This window comes from Balaenoptera borealis (assembly GCF_965194805.1).
Source record: "Balaenoptera borealis genome assembly, chromosome: 13".
NCBI classification, from domain to species: domain Eukaryota; kingdom Metazoa; phylum Chordata; class Mammalia; order Artiodactyla; family Balaenopteridae; genus Balaenoptera; species Balaenoptera borealis.
In genome coordinates this window covers 48,175,930-48,194,574 of record NC_138870.1, presented here as the reverse complement: position 1 = coordinate 48,194,574, position 18,645 = coordinate 48,175,930, and the positions used below count along the sequence as shown (strand labels likewise).

The 18,645-nt window shown below is 45.7% G+C and overlaps 1 protein-coding gene and 1 long non-coding RNA gene across 5 annotated transcripts in view; one reads left to right on the top strand and one right to left on the bottom strand.

The window, feature by feature from the left end:
• The window catches only part of LOC309609163, a 44,763-nt gene extending 27,559 nt beyond the window's left edge, over positions 1–17,204 (bottom strand). Inside the window, exons 1-2 of the long non-coding RNA XR_014233294.1 lie at positions 17,094–17,204; positions 16,649–16,796 (exon numbers count right to left, since the gene is read on the bottom strand). This is a non-coding gene — a long non-coding RNA (uncharacterized lncRNA). The remainder of the gene's footprint in view (positions 1–16,648; positions 16,797–17,093) is intronic.
• B4GALNT1 (beta-1,4-N-acetyl-galactosaminyltransferase 1) lies at positions 10,511–18,638 on the top strand. 4 transcript variants are annotated; one of them, XM_082350243.1, is made up of 12 exons: positions 10,511–11,340; positions 11,457–11,852; positions 12,057–12,964; positions 13,504–13,668; positions 13,805–13,911; positions 14,379–14,419; positions 14,567–14,747; positions 15,748–15,846; positions 15,996–16,186; positions 16,659–16,799; positions 17,049–17,289; positions 17,925–18,638. In XM_082350243.1, exons 3-12 carry the CDS (start codon positions 12,747–12,749, stop codon positions 18,140–18,142), a joined length of 1,602 nt encoding a protein of 533 aa, XP_082206369.1. In that variant the 5' UTR covers positions 10,511–11,340; positions 11,457–11,852; positions 12,057–12,746; the 3' UTR covers positions 18,143–18,638. The 4 variants fall into 4 exon arrangements, with proteins under 4 accessions (XP_082206369.1, XP_082206371.1, XP_082206370.1 ...); XM_082350245.1 differs by having other exon boundaries at positions 10,511–11,852; positions 12,057–12,150; positions 12,746–12,964; XM_082350244.1 differs by having other exon boundaries at positions 10,511–11,852; positions 17,049–17,240; positions 17,925–18,122.
• The last annotated feature ends 7 nt before the right edge of the window (positions 18,639–18,645 follow it).

Here is an 18,645-nt window from a genome sequence, read left to right as displayed (position 1 = left end):
CTAAATAAATAAATAAATAAATAAATAAATAAATAAATAAATTTAAATAATTTTAAATACCTAGGAATAAATCTAACTAAGGAGGTAAAAGACCTGTACTCAGAAAACTATAAGGCACTGATGAAAGAAACTGAAGATGACACAAACAAATGGAAAGATATACTGTGCTCATGGACTGGAAAAATTAACATTGTTATTAAAATGATCATACTACCTAAGGCAATCTACACATTTAATGCAATCCTTATCGAAATACCAATGGCATTTTTCACAGAGCTAGAACAAATAATTCTAAAATTTGTATGGAAACACAAAAGACCCTGAATAGCCAAAACAGTCTTGAGAAAGAACAAAACTAAAGGTATGCTCTCTGGTTTCAAACTATACTACAAAGCTACTGTAATCAAAACAGTATAGTATTGGCACAAAAGCAGACACGTAGATCAATGCAACAAAATAGATAGCCCAGCAATGAACCCATACATATATGGTCAATTAATCTATGACAAAAAAGGTGAGACTCTACAATGGGGAAAAGGCAGCCTCTTCAATAAATGGTGTTAGGAAAACTGGACAGTTACATGCAAAGGAATCAAACCAGACTATTTTCTCACACCATACACAAAAATAAACTCAAAATAGATTAAAAACTTAAATGTAAGACCTGAAACCATAACACTCCTAGAAGATAACATAGTTCACTCTTTGACATGTCTTAGCAATATTTTTTTGGCTATATCGCCTCAAGCAAGGGAAACAAAAGCAAAAATTTTAAAATGGGACTACATCAATCTACAAAGCTTGTGCACAGCAAACTATCAACAAATGAAAGGCCGCCTACTGAATGGGAGAAGACATTTGTAAACAACAGATCTGATAAGGGGTTAATATCAGAAACATACAAAGAACTCATACAATTCAATAGCAAAAAAAGCAAACAACCCAATTAAAAAATGAGCAGAAGACCTGAATAGACATTTTTTTCAATGAAGACATACAGATGACCAACCAGCCCATGAAAAGATGCTCAACATCACTAACTGTCAAAAAAATGCAAATCAAAACCACAATGAGATATCACCTCACACCTGTCAGAATGGCTGTTATCAAAGAGACAAGAAATAATAAGTGTTGGTGAGGATGTGGAAAAAAGGGAAGCCTTGTGCATTGTTGGTGGGAATGTAAATTGGTGCAGCTACTATGGAAAACAGTATGGAATACAGTATGGAGATTCTTCAAAAAGTTAAAAATAGAACTACCATACAATCCAGCTATTCCACTCCTGGGTATTATCCGAAGAAAACAGAAACACTAAATCGAAAAGAAACATGTACCCCTATGTTTATTGCAGCATTATTTACAATAGCTAAGATATGGAAGCAACCTAAGTGCCCATTAATAGATGGATGGATAAAGAAGATGTGACATATACATATGATGGAATATTACCCAGCCATAAAAAGAATGAAATCTTGCCATTTGTGACAACACGATGGACCTAGAGGGTATTATGCTAAGTGAAATAATTCAGAGAAAGACAAATACTGTATGGTTTCACTTATATGTGGAATCTAAAAAAGAAAACAAAGGAACAAACATAACAAAAGAGAAACAGAATCATAGCTACAGAGAATAAACAGGTGGTTGCTGGGGGAGGGGTGGTGTTAGGGGGATGAAAAAAATAGATGAGGAAGATTAAGAGGTACAAACTTCCAGTTACAAAATAAATGAGTTATTGGACTTCCCCTCTGGTTCAGCGGTTAAGACTCCACGCTTCCAATACAGGGGCCCAGGTTCACCCCCCGGTCAGGGAACTAGAACCTGCATGCCGCAGCTAAGATCCCATGTGCCACAACGAAGATCCTGCACACAACAGTGAAGATCCCGCGTGCCAAAACTAAGACCCAGCACAGCCAAATAAATAAAGATTTTTTTAAAATAATAAATAAATGAATCATGGTTGGTGAAATGTGCAGTGTGGGGAATATAGTCAATAATAATGTACTATCTTTGTATGGTGACAGACTTATCATGGTGATCATTTTGTAATGTATAGAAATGTTGAATCACTGTGTTGTGCACCAAGAACTAACATAATGTTGTAGGTCAATTACACTTCAAACAGACAAACTCATAGAAAAAGAGGTCAGATTTGTGGTTACCAGAAGAGGGACCTGGAGGGAGAGAGAATTGAATGGAGGTGGTCAAAAGTACAAACTTCCAGTTGTAAGATAAATAAGTACTAGGGATGTAATGTACAACATGATAAATATAATGAACACTGCTGTAGGTTATATATGAAAGTTGTTAAGAGAGCAAATTCTGAGAGCTCTCATCACAAGGAAAATATATTTTTTAATTTTTTCTTTCATTTTGTCTATATGAGATGACGGATGTTCACTAAACTTATTGTGATCATCATTTCATGAGGTGTGTAGGTCAAATCATTATGCTGTACATTATGCTTTAAACTTATACAGGGCTGTATGTCAAATATATCTCAGTAAAACTAGAAGGAAGGAAGGAAAACAGAAAGAAAGTGAGTCAACTGATAAAAAAAGAAAAAAGAAAAAGAAAATGGCAAAAGTGCCAAGAAAATATCAGCAATACAATATCATAATATTAGCACAAAAAAAGTGAAAATGTCCCATACTAACAGCAATCATAACAGGCTTGCCTAACAACAAAACAAAGCAAACTTACAAAACCATGCAATGGAGGCATGAGTTATGCCTGAAGACAATAAAACAATAGTGGAAAAATAAGGCCTACACCCTGCCCAATGATGACCCCTAGGACATGCTCTCTGTGCACATGAAAAACAATAATTTAGGGAAAGGTGACTTTTCCAAGTAAAAACCCTCATTATACTGAGACCTGAAATAATTTTTCCATAGCACCATGACAGTCCTGGATGGGCCCGACATGAGGGAGAAGTTAATCATGGAAGACTCAAAGAACGAAGAAGAAGGTGGTCTTCACCCCCTCCCCTCTTTTCCTTTGATTATAAAAATGTAACCCACTAAGTACTCAGGGCAGCGCACACTCCCTTGCCTGCCCACTTGTAAGCCTCACAAGCATCCTACTCTTTTTTTAAAATTTTGACTTTGTTGAACAGTGAATAAATGAAATTCATCTACACCTGAATAAAACATATTTAACAACTGAAAAAAATTTAAACAACCACAAAAAGTAAAAACTTAAAAAAATAGAACAGGATTTGTTTTTAGGGCACTCAGACGCCTGCAGCAGATTCTCACAGCAGCTTTGCTGGTGTATCTTCTATGGATGAGTTAGACAGGCTGAGCTCTGCATGGTAAGATGACTAACAGGGCCACAGGACAGTCACACAGGGCAGAGCATGACACCAGCTCCGAGCCCAGGTTCCACTGCAGAGCTGGCTTGTGCGTAGAGGCACGCAAAGTAAGGTGAATCAGTCAGACATTATTCAAAAGCTACTTTGTCAAGTAACGCTTTTGCTGCATAACCATTGAGTAATGTTTGGGAAAGCTTTGGGCTTTTATTTTTGTTTAAGTTTTACTCCTTGTATTTAATTTTTTAAATAACAAGGTCACTAAAACTCCTGCACGCTTCAAAAAAACCTCATGAAGTAGTTAAGGTATACCATCCAAGCAGTTTTTATTCATTAACATTCATAAATATACACAGCAGACAAGTGTCCTATTCTAATAAGTTACTTCTTATCAATCACTTTGCCTCTCACTGAATTCTCTCTGTGATGAGACATAAAGAACCAGAGCTCCTCAGAGCCCACCTCATGCCCCCGGCCAGACGCATTTCTGTGGATTCAGTAGCACAGGGCCTTTGTCAGCTCTCATTGCTATTTAACTGATCATATTGCTGATTGTTCATTAATCTGCCAAATGAGAATAAATGTGTGTATGGCAAGCAGTAAGTGGCTCACACTTTTCTTGGTTGCCTCTTCAGATTGACAGTTTCGGATGGGCTCTTTGCCATAACCCAAGTCAAAAATCTAAATTGAAACCTCACACCAGTCAGAATGGGCATCATCAAAAAATCTACAAACAATAAATGCTGGAGAGGATGTGGAGAAAAGGGAACCCTCTTGCGCTGTTGTTAGGAATGTAAATTGATACAGCCACTATGGAGAACAGTATGGAGGTTCCTTAAAAAACTAAGATTAGAACTACCGTATGACCCAGCAATCCCACTACTGGGCATATACCCTGAGAAAACCATAATTCAAAAAGAGACATGTACCACAATGTTCACTGCAGCACTATTTACAATAGCCAGGACATGGAAGAAACCTAAGTGTCCACCGACAGAAGAATGGATAAAGAAGATGTGGCACATATATACAATGGAATATTACTCGGCCATGAAAAGAAATGAAATTGAGTTATTTGTAGTGAGGTGGATGGACCTAGAGTCTGTCATACTGAGTGAAGTAAGTCAGAAAGAGAAAAACAAATACTGTATGCTAACACATATATATATGGAATCTAAAAAAAAAAAGGGTTCTGATGAACCTAGGGGCAGGACAGGAATAAAGACACAGACATAGAGAATGGCCTTGAGGACACGGGGAGGGGAAAGGGTAAGCTGGGACGAAGTGAGAGAGTAGCATTGACATATATACACTACCAAATGTAAAAGAGATAGCTAGTGGGAAGCAGCTGCATAGCACAGGGAGATCAGCTCGGTGCTTTGTGACCACCTAGAGGGGTGGGATAGGGAGGGTGGGAGGCAGACGCAAGAGGGAAGGGATATGGGGATATATGTATATGTATAGCTGATTCACTTTGTTATACAGCAGAAACTAACACAACATTGTAAAGCAATTATACCCCAATAAAGATATTAAAAAAATACAAATAAAAAAAATCTAAGTTAAAGAGCACTCTCACATATAATAACTGGCATTTGGTTTAAATAGAGCAGACATATTCACGAAAGTTCACCTAGTATGTTTATTGCATCCCTATTTGTAAAGGAAACAAGGTGTCGATCAGGACTGTCTAAATAACTTATGATATATTCATATAACATAATAAATAATATGCAGTCAACTTTAAAAATGAGATATATTTTCATGTACTCTTATAAAAAGACCTACAAGAGATATGTGTTGTGAAAAAAAGTAGTGTGTGGTTCAGTGAGTATAGTATAATCCTTTCTCTGCTTTAAAAAAAAAAAAAAGTTTATAAGTAGGCAAGTTTTATAAGGTCACTTTCCATCAAAAGGATTGAGCGAATTCTAGAGAAAATCTTCCCTTCACTCCAAACAGATAAAATAACAGACAGATAATGTATTCCAAATGCATATTTAAAAGGCAACCCATGATAAAACAAAAACAAAAACCAAAATAAGCATCTCCTTGAACTGGAAATGCAAGTATGATGGCTGGAGGCTGAAACCACAGGGCCGGTATTAGCCGCCTGGAACAAGTTCCTTTGGAGAGTTCCCTAGACGATCCGCTGCATGACAGGTGGCTGTATGATGTTGTGACCCCTGACTGGGCTCTATCAGTTAAAAGCTGCTTGCCTGGAGTGACTGCAAAGAGCAGAGAGGACTAGGCTAGCCAGCCCTCCAGGCTACCGTGCTGAATAAACTAGACCCCCAACTGGCTAGGGACGGGATCAGCAACATCACCCCCGACTGGATCCCTGCGTGTTCCACATCGACTCTGGTTCTGGACTGGGGAGATGGTCACAAAACCACTTAGTAGTGAGGGATGCAGGGGGAGAGAGGGAAACCTACAACTCTGAAGTGGACTGGCATATTTAGCACCTTTTTCTAATGTATCTGGCTCTGCGGCAGAAACTGGAGTACTAAAAACTACATTTCCCCAAATCCCTTGCAGCTAGACGTTCCTTTATCAGTTAAATGCATGCCTAAGAAACCTAAGTTGAACTAGGCCTTAAACTGGGGGAGGAGGGATGACCTCCAGTAGAAAGTGTCCACTTCACCTGATGTGACTTGTGGTAGAGGCCAAGGGGTTCTGCAATAAGCAGCTTCCTGTTTTGAGAAGCTTGTGATTGTGACCACAGTTTTGCTGATAACAACAACTGTGATTCTGGAGGCTGAGAGCTGTTTCCTACACGTTCTGCCTAAAGCAGCGTTTTCGACTGAGTTTGTATTGGCAAGTCTTTGTTGCCAAGGTTTGTTCTATTCATTTAGCTTAGCTAACACCTGCCTACCAACTGCCAGTAGCTTCACCAGTCGTTCTTAGCCCCAAAAATGCCCTATGGAAGGCACTATCACCCATGCAAAAACCAATCCCAGAACCACATTGTAAGCCACCTGATGCCGAACAATGAACACCTCATCTACAACAAACCCTGACAAAGACACACATGTGAGAACGAGACGCTCACAAAAGACAGGCTAGCAAACAAAAATTTCAAAGCTCATCATGAAAAGTACCACCATGACAGATGGTCAACAAGCTCAGTAAACAGGAGAAATCACTCTATGTAAATGCAAATAATAGAGCAACTCAAAAAATGTTTTAAATAAGTATGGTTAATATCCTCAAAGATAAGGAAATTACAGGGACATGATAAAGAAGTACAATAAGCACTCCTTGATTGAAATTCTTTTAAAAGCTATAAATGACATCATTGGGACAACTGGAGAAATTTAATATGGACTGTGTATTAGATAATGGTTTTTTATCAGTGATAAATCTCCTGAGTTTGACAATCATGTTGTTTATTTAGGAGAATATCTTTGTTGTTAGGAGATAGATACTGAAGTATTTAGGTATATAGGAGTAAAAAGTCACAACTAACACAAATGGTTCAGCAAAAAGAATGTGTGTGTGTGTGTGTGTGTGTGTGTATACAGAGTGATAAAATCAGTATTTAGCTGAAACTAAATATCACCATCAAAGAATGAAATGCTGAGATACAAAAAATAATATGAAGTTATATTAGAATATTTAAATTATCATTATTTCATTATTAAAATTTTTACTTGTCCATTTTTATAAGTGTGACAGAAATATGCTGAAACAATTTCTCAGCACCATCGCTAAATTACTAAATAGATGCTCACTTTCAACTAAAGCAGTAGAGGAGCGAAATTTTTTGTCTTTTTAAATTTTTGCTTTTTAAATTACTTTGAAACAATTTCAAACTTAGGAATTTGGAGAATACATACAGAGTATTCCCACATATCCTTTTTTCTCTCTTTAAAAATTTTTTTATTTGACCACTTTCATCCAATCCAATCCCACATATCTTTTAACCAGCTTCACCAATTTTTGACATTTTGTCAAAATTTGTTTTATCATTTGTTTCTTTTTCATTTGTTTTACCATTTTCTATATATAATTTTATATAGTTCATAATAGTTAATAATTATTAAATTAATGACATATAAATTACATATTGTATATATCACATGCACATATATATGCAACACATACACACTGTATTATTTATTATTTCTTTTCCCAAGCCATTTGAAAGTAAATTACATACATCATGCCACTTTATCTCTTAATACTTCAGAGTATGTTTTCTAAGGACAAAGATATTTTCTTAGGTAACCACAGTTATCAACTTTGGGAAATTTAACATTTACCATCTAGCACCCAGATTCTTTTTGATCCCTTCTAGTTACTACTCCACCCCTCAAAGATAATCATGATCCTGACTATAAACATCACAGATAAATTTTGCCTGTATTCTACTTTAATAAAAAGAATCTAACAGAATGTAATCTTCTGTGTTTGGCTTTTTTTCTTTCAGCATTATGAGTTATCATGTATAGTTGCAGACCATTTCTTCTCAGTCTATACAGCTGACCCTTGAGCAACACATGTTTGAACTGTGTGGGTCCACTTATATGAGGATTTTTTTTTTTCCACTAAATACATAGTACAGTACTACACAATCCATGGGTGGTTGAATCCGTGAATGCAGAACCCCAGGTATGGAGAGCTGACTACGGATTTTCTTTTCTTTTCTTTTTTTGACTGCACTTCACGGCATGCGGGATCTTAGTTCTCTGACCAGTTCCCCAACCAGGGATCTAAACTGCGCCCCCTGCAGTGGAAATGTGGAGTCTTAACCACTGGACCACCAGGGAAGTCCCTACATGGATTTTCGACTTGAGGGTTGGTGCCCATAACCCTCTCATTGTTCAAGGTCAACTGTATAATATTCAGTATTAGTTATCTATTGTTATGTAATACATTACTCCAAACTTGGGGGACTTAAAACAGCAAATATTTATTAGAATGATGAGAGAGAATCATTCTATCACCAATAAAATTCTGCAGATACAGTTCTCTTAAAATCTTTATAGGTCTCCTGTGAATCTTATTGAGATTAACTACATCAAATGAAACCCATATTCACAGATATTATTAGATAGACCTTTCTCTTCCTTGAGCTTCTTCTTTGATCACTGAGAGTCCTATTGCTAAACTGAACTATTCTCTGAGGCACTGCCTTAACTCTTTCTTAACAAAGAATTTATGTTCACCTCCTTGGCTTCATTTTCAGACCATGTTTTCTTGAGCATTCCTTAGATATGATCTTTGCCTGGAAGCCATTTTTTAAATATTAGCCTCATTTGTCCGTGGAGAGGCTAGGAATTTTCAAACCCAACAATCCCCAGATCCTTTTTGTTCTCATTCCTTCCTTTAGCTTATCTCTTTCTTTTCATGTTTTACTATAAGCAACAAAAAGAGGGACTTCCCTCGTGCTCCAGTGGGTAAGACTCCACACTCCCAATGCAGGGGGCCTGGGTTCGATCCCTGGTTGGGGAACTAGATCCGGCATGCATGTCGCAACTAAGAGTCCGCATGCCGCAACTACAAGCCACATGCTGCAACTAAGACCCAGAGCATAAATAAATAGATAAATATTTAAAGAAAAAAAAAAAAAGGGACTTCCCTGGTGGTGCAATGGTTAAGAATCCGCCTGACAATGCAGGGGACATGGGTTCGAGCCCTGGTCCGGGAAGATTCCACATGCCGCGGGGCAACTAAGCCCGTGCGCCACAACTACTGAGCCTGCATGCCACAACTACTGAAGCCCAGGCGCCTAGAGCCTGTGCTCTGCAACAAGAGAAGCCCCCGCTCGCCGCAACTAGAGAAAAGCCCGCGCGCAGCAACGAAGAATCAATGCAGCCAAAAATAAATAAATAAATTTATTAAAAAAAAAAAAAAGCAACAAGAAGAAACCAGATGGCACTTTCAACATTCTGCTTGGAAATCTCCTCAATGAGATCCCCAATTCATTAGTATAGTTTCTACTTTCCACTTCACTGCTGGTGACAATGTTGCTAAATGTATCAATAACAAGGACTCCCTTTCCTTCAATTTCCCTACTTTCCTCACTTCTCTTTATCAGCAGCCTCCTTAAAGGACATGAGGCTTCTACTAACATGCTCTTCAACATTCTTAGGTCTTTCACTAACACTCCTCAAATTCCTTCCTGCTGCTACCCAAGACCCAGTTCCAAAGTCTTTCCCACATTTTTAGGTTTTTATTACGGCAGCACTTCATTTCCAGATTTTGGACAAACCCAGAAGCTAAAACCCACACTCAGGAGCCAGCTATATACGCTGTTCTGTACCTTGTTTATTTTTCTTAACAGCTTTGGATATCATCCAGTATCAATAGATATAGATTAACCCAGTGTCCCATTGTCTGACTGAACCATGTCTTTAAAATTTTAACTTACTAATATTTAAAATTTAAATGATTAATATTTTAAGTGTTAATAGATTGGCCAATTGCTCTAAGTTGTGTCAGTTTACACTCACAACAATGTATGGTAGTGACTGTTTCTCCAAATACTTGACCACTCAATGTGCTAGCAAGCTCTTTGACCTTTACTAACTTGGTAATCAAAAAACCATTTCATTGTTATTCTAATTTGCATTTTATTTATTATGAATAAGGTCAAGTATAATTTCATATATTTGAAAAGCCATTTTCACTTTTTCTGTCAACTGCCTAATCACAATTTTTGTTCATTTGGCGGTAGTTGATCATTTTTTCTTTTCTTTTTTTTTTTTAACAAAAGATCAAGATGAAAAAAAGAAAATTAATTACATGGGACTGAGTGAACTGATGAGGATGAGTATAATTTTTGTGACTTTCTGTCTGAATTAAAAAAAAAAAAATCCCACAAGGACTCAGAGGCAAAGAATATACAAATCAATTTTCACTGCAAAGTAAAGGAGCTGTTGCAGTGGAGGATTACTGGACTGAATGTCAATATTATGACATAGTATGAGTGTGTTTCATGTTTGGTAATTGCAATCATTGTTGCTTTTGTTGTGGTCATCCATGTACAATGCTTGGTGTCAGTCTATTTATCTCTTGTAAAAATAAAATACAGTGTGTGTGTGTGAAAAAAAAAAAAAAAAAGACTGATAGTACTTCCAGCCTACCTTTTATGGCAATGTTAGTATTAATAATAATTAATTATAAGGAAGCAACTTTAATGTACTTCTTAAATACAATTGTTTTTAAGCTCAAAAAAAAAAAAAAAGATTTTTTTTTTTTTTTTTTGATGTGGACCATTTTTAAAGTCTTGATTGAATGTGTTACAATACTGCTTGTTTTATGTTTTGGTTTTTTGGCCTAAGGCATGTGGGATTTTAGCTCCCTGACCAGGGATTGAACCTGCACCCCTGCACTGGAAGGTGAAGTCTCAACCACTGGACAGCCAGGGAAGTCCCCACTTTTTCTCACTGATGTTTTAGAGCTCTTAAGAAAAGCATACCTTTATCTGTCTTACATGTTGCAAATACTTTTTCACAGTTTGTCATCTCTCAAGTTTGTTTATAGAAATTTTTTCACTCAAGTTTTTTATATTAATATTAATATGTATTAATATTTCCTTTTATATCTTGCTTAGAGATCTCTTCCCCACTCCAAGACTGTAAAAAACAAAACAAACTCCATGAATTATTTTACTGCTCTTTGTGGTTTCACTTTTAATACTGAAATACTTGATAGATCTGGAATTTATTTTGGTGTAAAGAGGGTGAGAATCCCACTTTTCCCCCAGCTGATTAGTCATTTCTTTGTACACAATTCACCCAATAATCCATCCTTCCCTCTCCCCGTCCCCACATTTTCATTGCTTTACATTTCTTATTATATCTTTTTTCCCTATTAAATCGTGACATCTTTTATTAGAACCGTGGAACCACGGAACTTAACGGCAGCGTCAAGAATCCAGCTACAAAGAAGGGAGTCTACAGGTCTGCAGCTTGCACGCAGAACTACAACCAATCTAGCCACTGTTTGGGGTTTCTTTCCTCCCGCAAATCTGCAACAAGGAGCAGTCAGAAGAAGCAGGCCCTTGAATCGCTGAGTGTTTGGTACATCACTGAGTGTTCGTTAGATAACTGGGGTTGGGGATTGGGGGGCGGGGGAGGCGAGGATGGGAGGGAGGCTGTGAAACTCTTTCTTAGCCAGGCATTTTTTTATTTTCCAGAGTCTTGTCTGTCTTCCTTTATCTCACCCTAAATACCCGAATCTTCCTCGAAATGGGGTTACAGGGCGCCTCCGCCCCAACTCTTCCCAAAGCCCTTGTCTCCTGTCCTTGCCTACAGTCTAGATGAGAGGGCGGCTCCGAACGAAGAGGGAATAGAGTGACTGGGATCGGGGGCAGGCGGGGGAGATGCCAGGGTTCGGAGGCGAAGGGCTGGAGGGGGAGGGGGGCGCCCCCGCAATGTCCTCGGCGTCCACCAGAAGGCGCCCCAGCGCTCGCCTTCCCCCGCGAGTGGCCGGATCCTCCGCCGCAACCAGCCCGGGAGCTGAGCCGCGCGGCACCGCGAACTGAAGAGCCGGGCGGCGGCCCGACCTCTCCCGGCCCAGCAAGTGGAACAGGGTACCGGGGAGCCCCGGATTTGTTTCTGGGACTGGGGTGCGGCGGTTTCTCGACTCCGATCCCCACCCCCGCAGGAAACGCCCAGAACCACCCCAGCGCCTTGGTCTACAAAGCCCGGAGAGTCCGAAGGCGGGAGGGGTCGGGCGCGCTCGGGAGGCAGGAGGTTCCCCTCACTCTCAGCCTCACACCCGACTCCCCCATCAGGCCGCCTCCAGCCCCATGAGGACCCCCAGGCCGGAGCTGAGAGCCTGGCGCAGCCCGGACCGAAATCTTGCGGCGGCCTCAGAGCGTTAGACAGGTCAGTGCCCGGGCGGGATAAGGGGCCGAGCCGGAGGCGGGAGCAGGCGCGCACGCCGGTCCACCTTGTCCCCCCCCCGCACGGCTTCTCGAGGCCACTCACGGGGTCACCTCCGCCGGGGCCACCCAGTAGCGCGGGCGTGATTCTGCATTTTTCATGACAGGCAAGGTGTGGCGCTGCCCTCTGCAGCCCAGCCGGGGCCAGGTGATGCTCGGACTGAGGGGTTGGGGGATGCGCGGGCCAGGGGAGGTGGCGGGCTCGGGAACATCAGCTGTTCTAATAAAATGGTGCTCTTCTACTTATGAGCCGCCGCATCGAAACCACTACCTCCAACGGTCTCTTGCTTCAAGATGCCCGGCCTCGGGCGTGAGAGGAAAGCGAGATGCGGGAGAGGGAGAGAAGAAAGGAGGCCGGGAGACCCGAGGCCCGGGGAGTGAGGGGAGGGGGACAGGGGTACCGATTCGCTATGCAAATCCTGGCGCGCGAGATGTGGAGAGCCCCGGGTGGCCGGCAGGAGCCTCTGGAAGCGCGGGGGCCCCAACCCACGCCTTCGCTGCCCACCTTTCTCACTCTCCCACCCCTACCGCCCACCCAGGATGCGGCTGGGCCGCCGGGCCCTCTGTGTGCTGGTCCTGCTGCTGGCCTGCGCCTCGCTGGGGCTCCTGTACGCGAGCACCCGGGTCGCACCGGGCCTCCAGGCACCTCTTGCGCTGTGGACGCCCCTGCAGGGCAACCCCAGGCCAGAATTGCCAGGTCTTGCCCCCGAGCCCCGGTACGCACACATCCCAGTCAGGATCAAGGAGCAAGCGGTGGGGTGAGTGCAAGGAGTCGTGGTACCGGCATGGCACTCGCTGGGGGGGCGGCGTGGGAAGCTTTTGTTTCCTCCACTGCTGAGCTCTGATGCCTGGGTTCCCCCCGACTGGTTGCGGAGGGGTGAAGTGGGAGGTGGAGGGGGCTACTGAGTCTTGTGCTGGCTGGGGGGACAAATCTGTCCTCCAAGAACCTTGTCATGGTATGGGGAAGGGAGGGTGTGCAGTCAGGGGAGGGCCCTGACTTTCTGAGTCCTGGTGATTCCTTGTGAAAGGACAGTCCAGGTGGGGTCCTAATGGCGTGTAGGCAACTCTGAACATCTAGCAATTGGCCCTATTCTACACCTCTGTAAAATCCAGATTTAGGGGATGGGTCATCCCTTTGGTGGTTCCTCCTCCTGGGGACTATTTGAAGAGCAGTGTTTAAGGGGACAGATTCTGGATGGACAGGGTTGAAAGGCCAAGATGTGGGTCCTGTGTAAATGTTCTGTGGGATGAGTGAGCTGCATGGCTGGGCTCTGAGGACCCTTCCTCCCGGCTCCAGGCTGCTGTCCACAAACAATTGCAGTTGTGAATCCAGTGGGGGGAGCCTTCACCTCCCCTTCCAGAGGCAGGTCCAAGCCATTGACTTCACCAAGGCCTTTGACTCTGAGGAGCTGAGGGCTGCATCTGCCTTGAGGGAGCAGGAGTTCCAGGCCTTCCTTTCAAGGTACCGGTACAAGTGGGAAGGGAGGGCATGACTCTGTAGGGGGAGAGCAGTGGGAAGCCTGGAGGGTGGGTGTGGCAGGAGGGAGAGCCCGTCTCCCCCTGACTGCTCCTCTGTCCTCCCCCTCCTTCACTGCCAGGAGCCAGTCTGCTGCTGACCAGCTGCTCATAGCCCCTGCCAACTCCCCACTACAGTACCCCCTGCAGGGTGTGGAGGTCCAGCCCCTCAGGAGCATCTTGGTGCCAGGTGGGGAGAACGGTCCTAGGGGATGACCTAAGCCACAGTGGGGGCTGGCAGAGCCCAGGTTGGGTGAGGAAGAATGAGGGAAGATTGGAATGGGAGGTGGGGGACTTCTGATGAAAGGGAGACTTGAGGTCAGGGAGGGCTCATGAGGTGGGAGATGGGGACAGAAGGGACTCTAAGATTGTCAGGAATTGTAGAAGACAGTGACTGGAGAGGTTTGGGGAGAAGGGTCTATTCTTGCTGACTGGCCGAAGTTAGGTGGACAGGTAGGGCAGGCCACAGAAGAGCTACTGCTTTGATGGGAAGGAGTAAAAAATCAGTTACTCTGGGCTATGCCACGCAATGTGCCCTGCTGTGGCCTCAACAAGAGGGATGCATGAGAAACTCTGTGCTGTGTGTGGTGAAAGAGGGGAGAGAAAATGAGGAATTCCAGATTGTCTGTGATTTTGATCCCCTCTCCTTCCTCCCAGGACTGAGCCTGCAGGCCACTTCTGGTCAGGAGGTATACCAGGTGAGAAGAAACAGGAGGGCGAGGAGGCCAGGTGGGCATTAAGGATGCCGGGAGGGCAACAAGGCTGCCAAAGGAGGGATGGAGGAACCAGGGAGGCAAGAGGTGGGTCTAGGGCCTCACCCTGCACTCTCCAATCCCCTCTCCCAGGTGAACCTGACTGCCTCCTTGGGCACCTGGGACGTGGCAGGGGAAGTGACTGGAGTGACTCTCACTGGAGAGGGGCAGCCAGATCTCACCCTCGCCAGCCCAGGGCTGGACCAACTCAATCGGCAGCTGCAACTGGTCACTTATAGCAGCCGAAGCTACCAGGCAAACACAGCAGACATAGGTGCGAGGCCCAGGTGGAGGTAGTAACAGGCTGGGTGAACACAGGGAACCCAGAAAGGCAGGAGTGAGCAAGTGGCAGAGGGTGTGGGAGACACTCGGGCGATGGCCAGCGCTGCCCAGCTACACAATGGGCATTTCAGCTGGGCCAGCAGGGCCAGGGAGGGAGAGAAGGGGCCTTTGTTCATCTGGGGCTGGAGCAGGCCAGAGGGAAACCCGAGCCTTGGGTGTGTCCCCCCTTCAGGCCAACCATGGGGGCCCCAGGAAGTGACCTGCCCCAGGAGCCAGAAGACTCAAGCTCTATTCCCAGCCCACCACTTACTAGAGGGCAAAGGGCTTTATCTCCCAGAGCCCCCATTTCTCCTCTAGCAAAAGGGGCATAACACAGCCCTCCTGCTTCTCTCCAAAGCTTCTATACCAAACCTACTCCCACTTTGGAGCCTTTGCACTTGCTGTTCCCTCTGCCTAGAATGCTCTTCCCGCAGATTTTTGCATAGCTGGCTCCTTCCTATCATTTGGATCTCAGCTCAAATGGCTCCTCTTCACTATCACATTACTTGTCTTATTTTCTATTCAATACTTATCTGTATCTGAATTTTCTTATTTACTTAGCCTGGAACCAGACTGACTAGGTTCCTATCCCAGCTTTGTTGCTTAATAGTTGGGTAATTATGGACATGTTAACTTCTCTGTGCCTTCTTTTTCTGTAGTAGGAATCTACTTAATAGGGCTACTGTGAGGATTAAGTGAGTTCATATATTTAAGGTAATTTTAAAAGTGCCTGGCACATAGTAAATGCTCAATAAAAGTTAGCTTCTAATGAACTCTTTTATCATCTTTCTCCCACCCATTAAAATGTAAGTTCCATGGGGATAAGAACCTTGCATTCTTGTCTAACAGGGCCTAGAAAAGTGCTACACAGAGTAGGCGCTTAAATATTGATTTACTGAAAAGACAATGTTGTCCAAGCCCTAGGGGCCACATCTCATGTCCTTTCTTCCCAGTCCGGTTCTCCACCGAGGGACACGAAGTTGCCTTCACCATACGCATAAGACACCCACCCAGCCCTCAGCTGTACCCACCTGGGTCTCCACCCCTGGGAGGTGAGACTGGTGTGCTCAGGGACATAGATCCAGCCCTGATGGGGAGCAAGTTGGGAGAGGGCGACAAGTTGGGAGACATTCCTGGGAGATGTCTCCCTGCTCCTCACTCCCTACTCTCCTCTGCACCTAACCCTGCCCCTCTCTCCCAGCCCAGTACAACATCAGCGCTCTGGTCACCATTGCCACTAAGACCTTCCTTCGTTACAATCGGCTACGGGCACTCATCGCCAGCATCCGCCGCTTCTACCCGACAGTCACAGTGGTAATCGCCGACGACAGCGACAAGCCAGAGAGTGTTAGAGGTCCCCACATCGAGCACTATCTCATGCCTTTTGGCAAGGTGCGCGGCCAGCGAGGCTGAACTGTGCGCCACAGGGCACCGGGAGGGGGCGCACCCTCAGTCTGCAGTCTCCAGAATAGTGATTCCAGGATTACCTGCCTCAGAATCACTGAGGCGCCTGTTAACCATGAGGATTTCTGGAATGTAAACTCCACGGGAGCAGGAATCGTGTGTCTTATTAGCGCTGCATTCTTAGAATGGTGCTTAGCACCTACTGGGGGACTCAATAAATAGTTGATGAATGAATGAACTCAGTAATTAAATGCATTCCAATACCCTCCCCCAGAACACTGACTCAGCGCCTCGCACAAGTGGGAAATGCATTTTTTACCTAGCTCCCGGCCATTCGTAAGCACTCGAAAGTTTGGAGAGGGGCATAGGCTGTTGAGAGGGGTCAGGAGTGAGGAGGAAAGGTGGCAGAGGGCTACGTGCTATCTCGACAGCATCGCCAACCGTACTTACCCTTCCCCAGGGCTGGTTCGCAGGCCGGAACCTGGCCGTATCCCAAGTAACCACCAAGTACGTGCTGTGGGTGGACGACGACTTCGTCTTCACGGCGCGGACACGACTGGAGAGGCTTGTGGACGTGCTGGAGCGGACGCCGCTGGACCTGGTAGGGGAGGGGCCTTGAGATGTAGGATGGGAGGAGGGCCTTCGGCCGACTGAGGCCGCGGCCGGCCGGTAGACCCGACTGAGGGCAGCCAGCCCTGGGACGGGAGGGGACGACGAAGCGGAGCCTGAGGCACTATCTGGGTCCTGCAGGGGAGAAGCGGGAAAGGACGGGGCAGGAGAGCCGCCCTGGGGGGGAGAGGATCCCCTTCCGGTCCGCGCCCCGCCTGCAGCCGTCTTCCCGCCCCGGCAGGTGGGGGGCGCGGTGCGCGAGATCTCCGGCTTCGCCACCACCTACCGGCAGCTGCTGAGCGTGGAGCCCGGCGCGCCAGGCCGCGGGAACTGCCTCCGGCAGAAGCGCGGCTTCCACCACGAGCTCGTCGGCTTCCCAGGGTGCGTGGTCACCGACGGCGTGGTCAACTTCTTCCTGGCGCGCACTGACAAGGTGCGCGAGGTCGGCTTTGACCCGCGCCTCAGCCGCGTGGCGCACCTGGGTGAGTGGCGCCCCCTCCTGGCCGGGCCCGGCAGGGACCCCGCGGGGCGCTGGGCTGGGCTCGGTGCAGTAAGGCGCCAAGGGCCCTGGGTACTACTCCCCGACCACCCCCGCGGAGCCCACGGCTGCTACTGGGGCCCCTAGAGCAGTTCTACGAAGATTTACCAAGACCTGTGCCCGGGCAAGAGAGAGAGCTTCCACCCTCCCAGCCCCGAACATCATTTAAACCTCCCCAGCCAGTACAACTGCTGGGTCCGTCTTGAACTTCCCCACCACTGTCACCTGCACCTTTATCTCGCTCCCAGCCGTATCCCCTGGTTCAGACCACCTCGGAGCAGCCCATTCGGCATTTATTGAACCTCTGCGTGTGTGTGTGTTGGGGGCGGGGCGGGGCAGGGCGGGGCGGGGGGTGGGGCGGAGGATCAGTTTTCAAAGCACGAGGTAAGGATATTGACTCCATTTTATACAAGAGTAAAACTAAGACTCAAAAGGGTTGATTTACGTGCCCAAGGTCCTTAGAAATGGGGTCTTTGCTATATGCACCCAGCATATCCCAAATCTCAGTTCTCCTTTAATGGTGGGGCGTCTGTATCCTCAAGACCCTTCATTGTGTACTCGCCTTTCCTCCACCCCCAGAATTCTTCCTGGATGGACTTGGTACTCTTCGGGTGGGCTCCTGCTCAGACGTTGTTGTGGATCATGCATCCAAGTTGAAGTTGCCTTGGACATCAAGGGATGCTAGCGCAGAGACTTACGCTCGATACCGTTACCCGGGATCACTGGATGAAAGTCAGGTGGCCAAACACCGCCTGCTCTTCTTCAAACACCGGCTCCAGTGCATGACCTCAGAGTGACGGCCACTCAGGGCCTTCCAACTGTCAGGCTGGGCCTACCTCCTTGCCCCTGCCAGGAATATCTAGCAAACCCACCAGCCGGTGACCACTCCACTGACTGTCCCCAATCTCCTTCAGAACTTGATCCCAAATAGGGGCTTGTCCTGGTGACATTCCTCCTTTCTGCGAGTGCCCAGGGGCATGATGGAGCCATAACTCATCCCACAGCCAGTGCCAAGTCCTCCCCCCACCCCCTTCCCATAGGGCAGGAAGTGGGGGGGTTGCTTTCCAAGTGCCAAAGAGCCCACGGGGACTCTAAAAACCTAAAGCGGAAACACTCTCCTCTCATCTCCTGGGGACCAAGGGGGTGGGGAAGCCCCCAGTATATATTCCCAGGGCTGGGCCTCCCTCGCATCCCTGGATCCAGGACTCTGTGCAGCGACTGCAGCGCCACCCCATGGAGAGAACTGGTGACGGGAGCTGGTGTGGGGACCAGTGAACATACAGGTGAAAGCCATTTTCAG

Excerpts from the sequence above, each read along its gene's own strand:
- B4GALNT1 (XM_082350243.1), top strand. The coding sequence starts at position 12,747 with ATGCGGCTGGGCCGCCGGGCCCTCTGTGTGCTGGTCCTGCTGCTGGCC. Across the intron at positions 16,187-16,658 it reads ATCTCATGCCTTTTGGCAAG|GGCTGGTTCGCAGGCCGGAA; the intron begins GTGCGCGGCCAG and ends ACCCTTCCCCAG. Across the intron at positions 17,290-17,924 it reads CAGCCGCGTGGCGCACCTGG|AATTCTTCCTGGATGGACTT; the intron begins GTGAGTGGCGCC and ends CTCCACCCCCAG.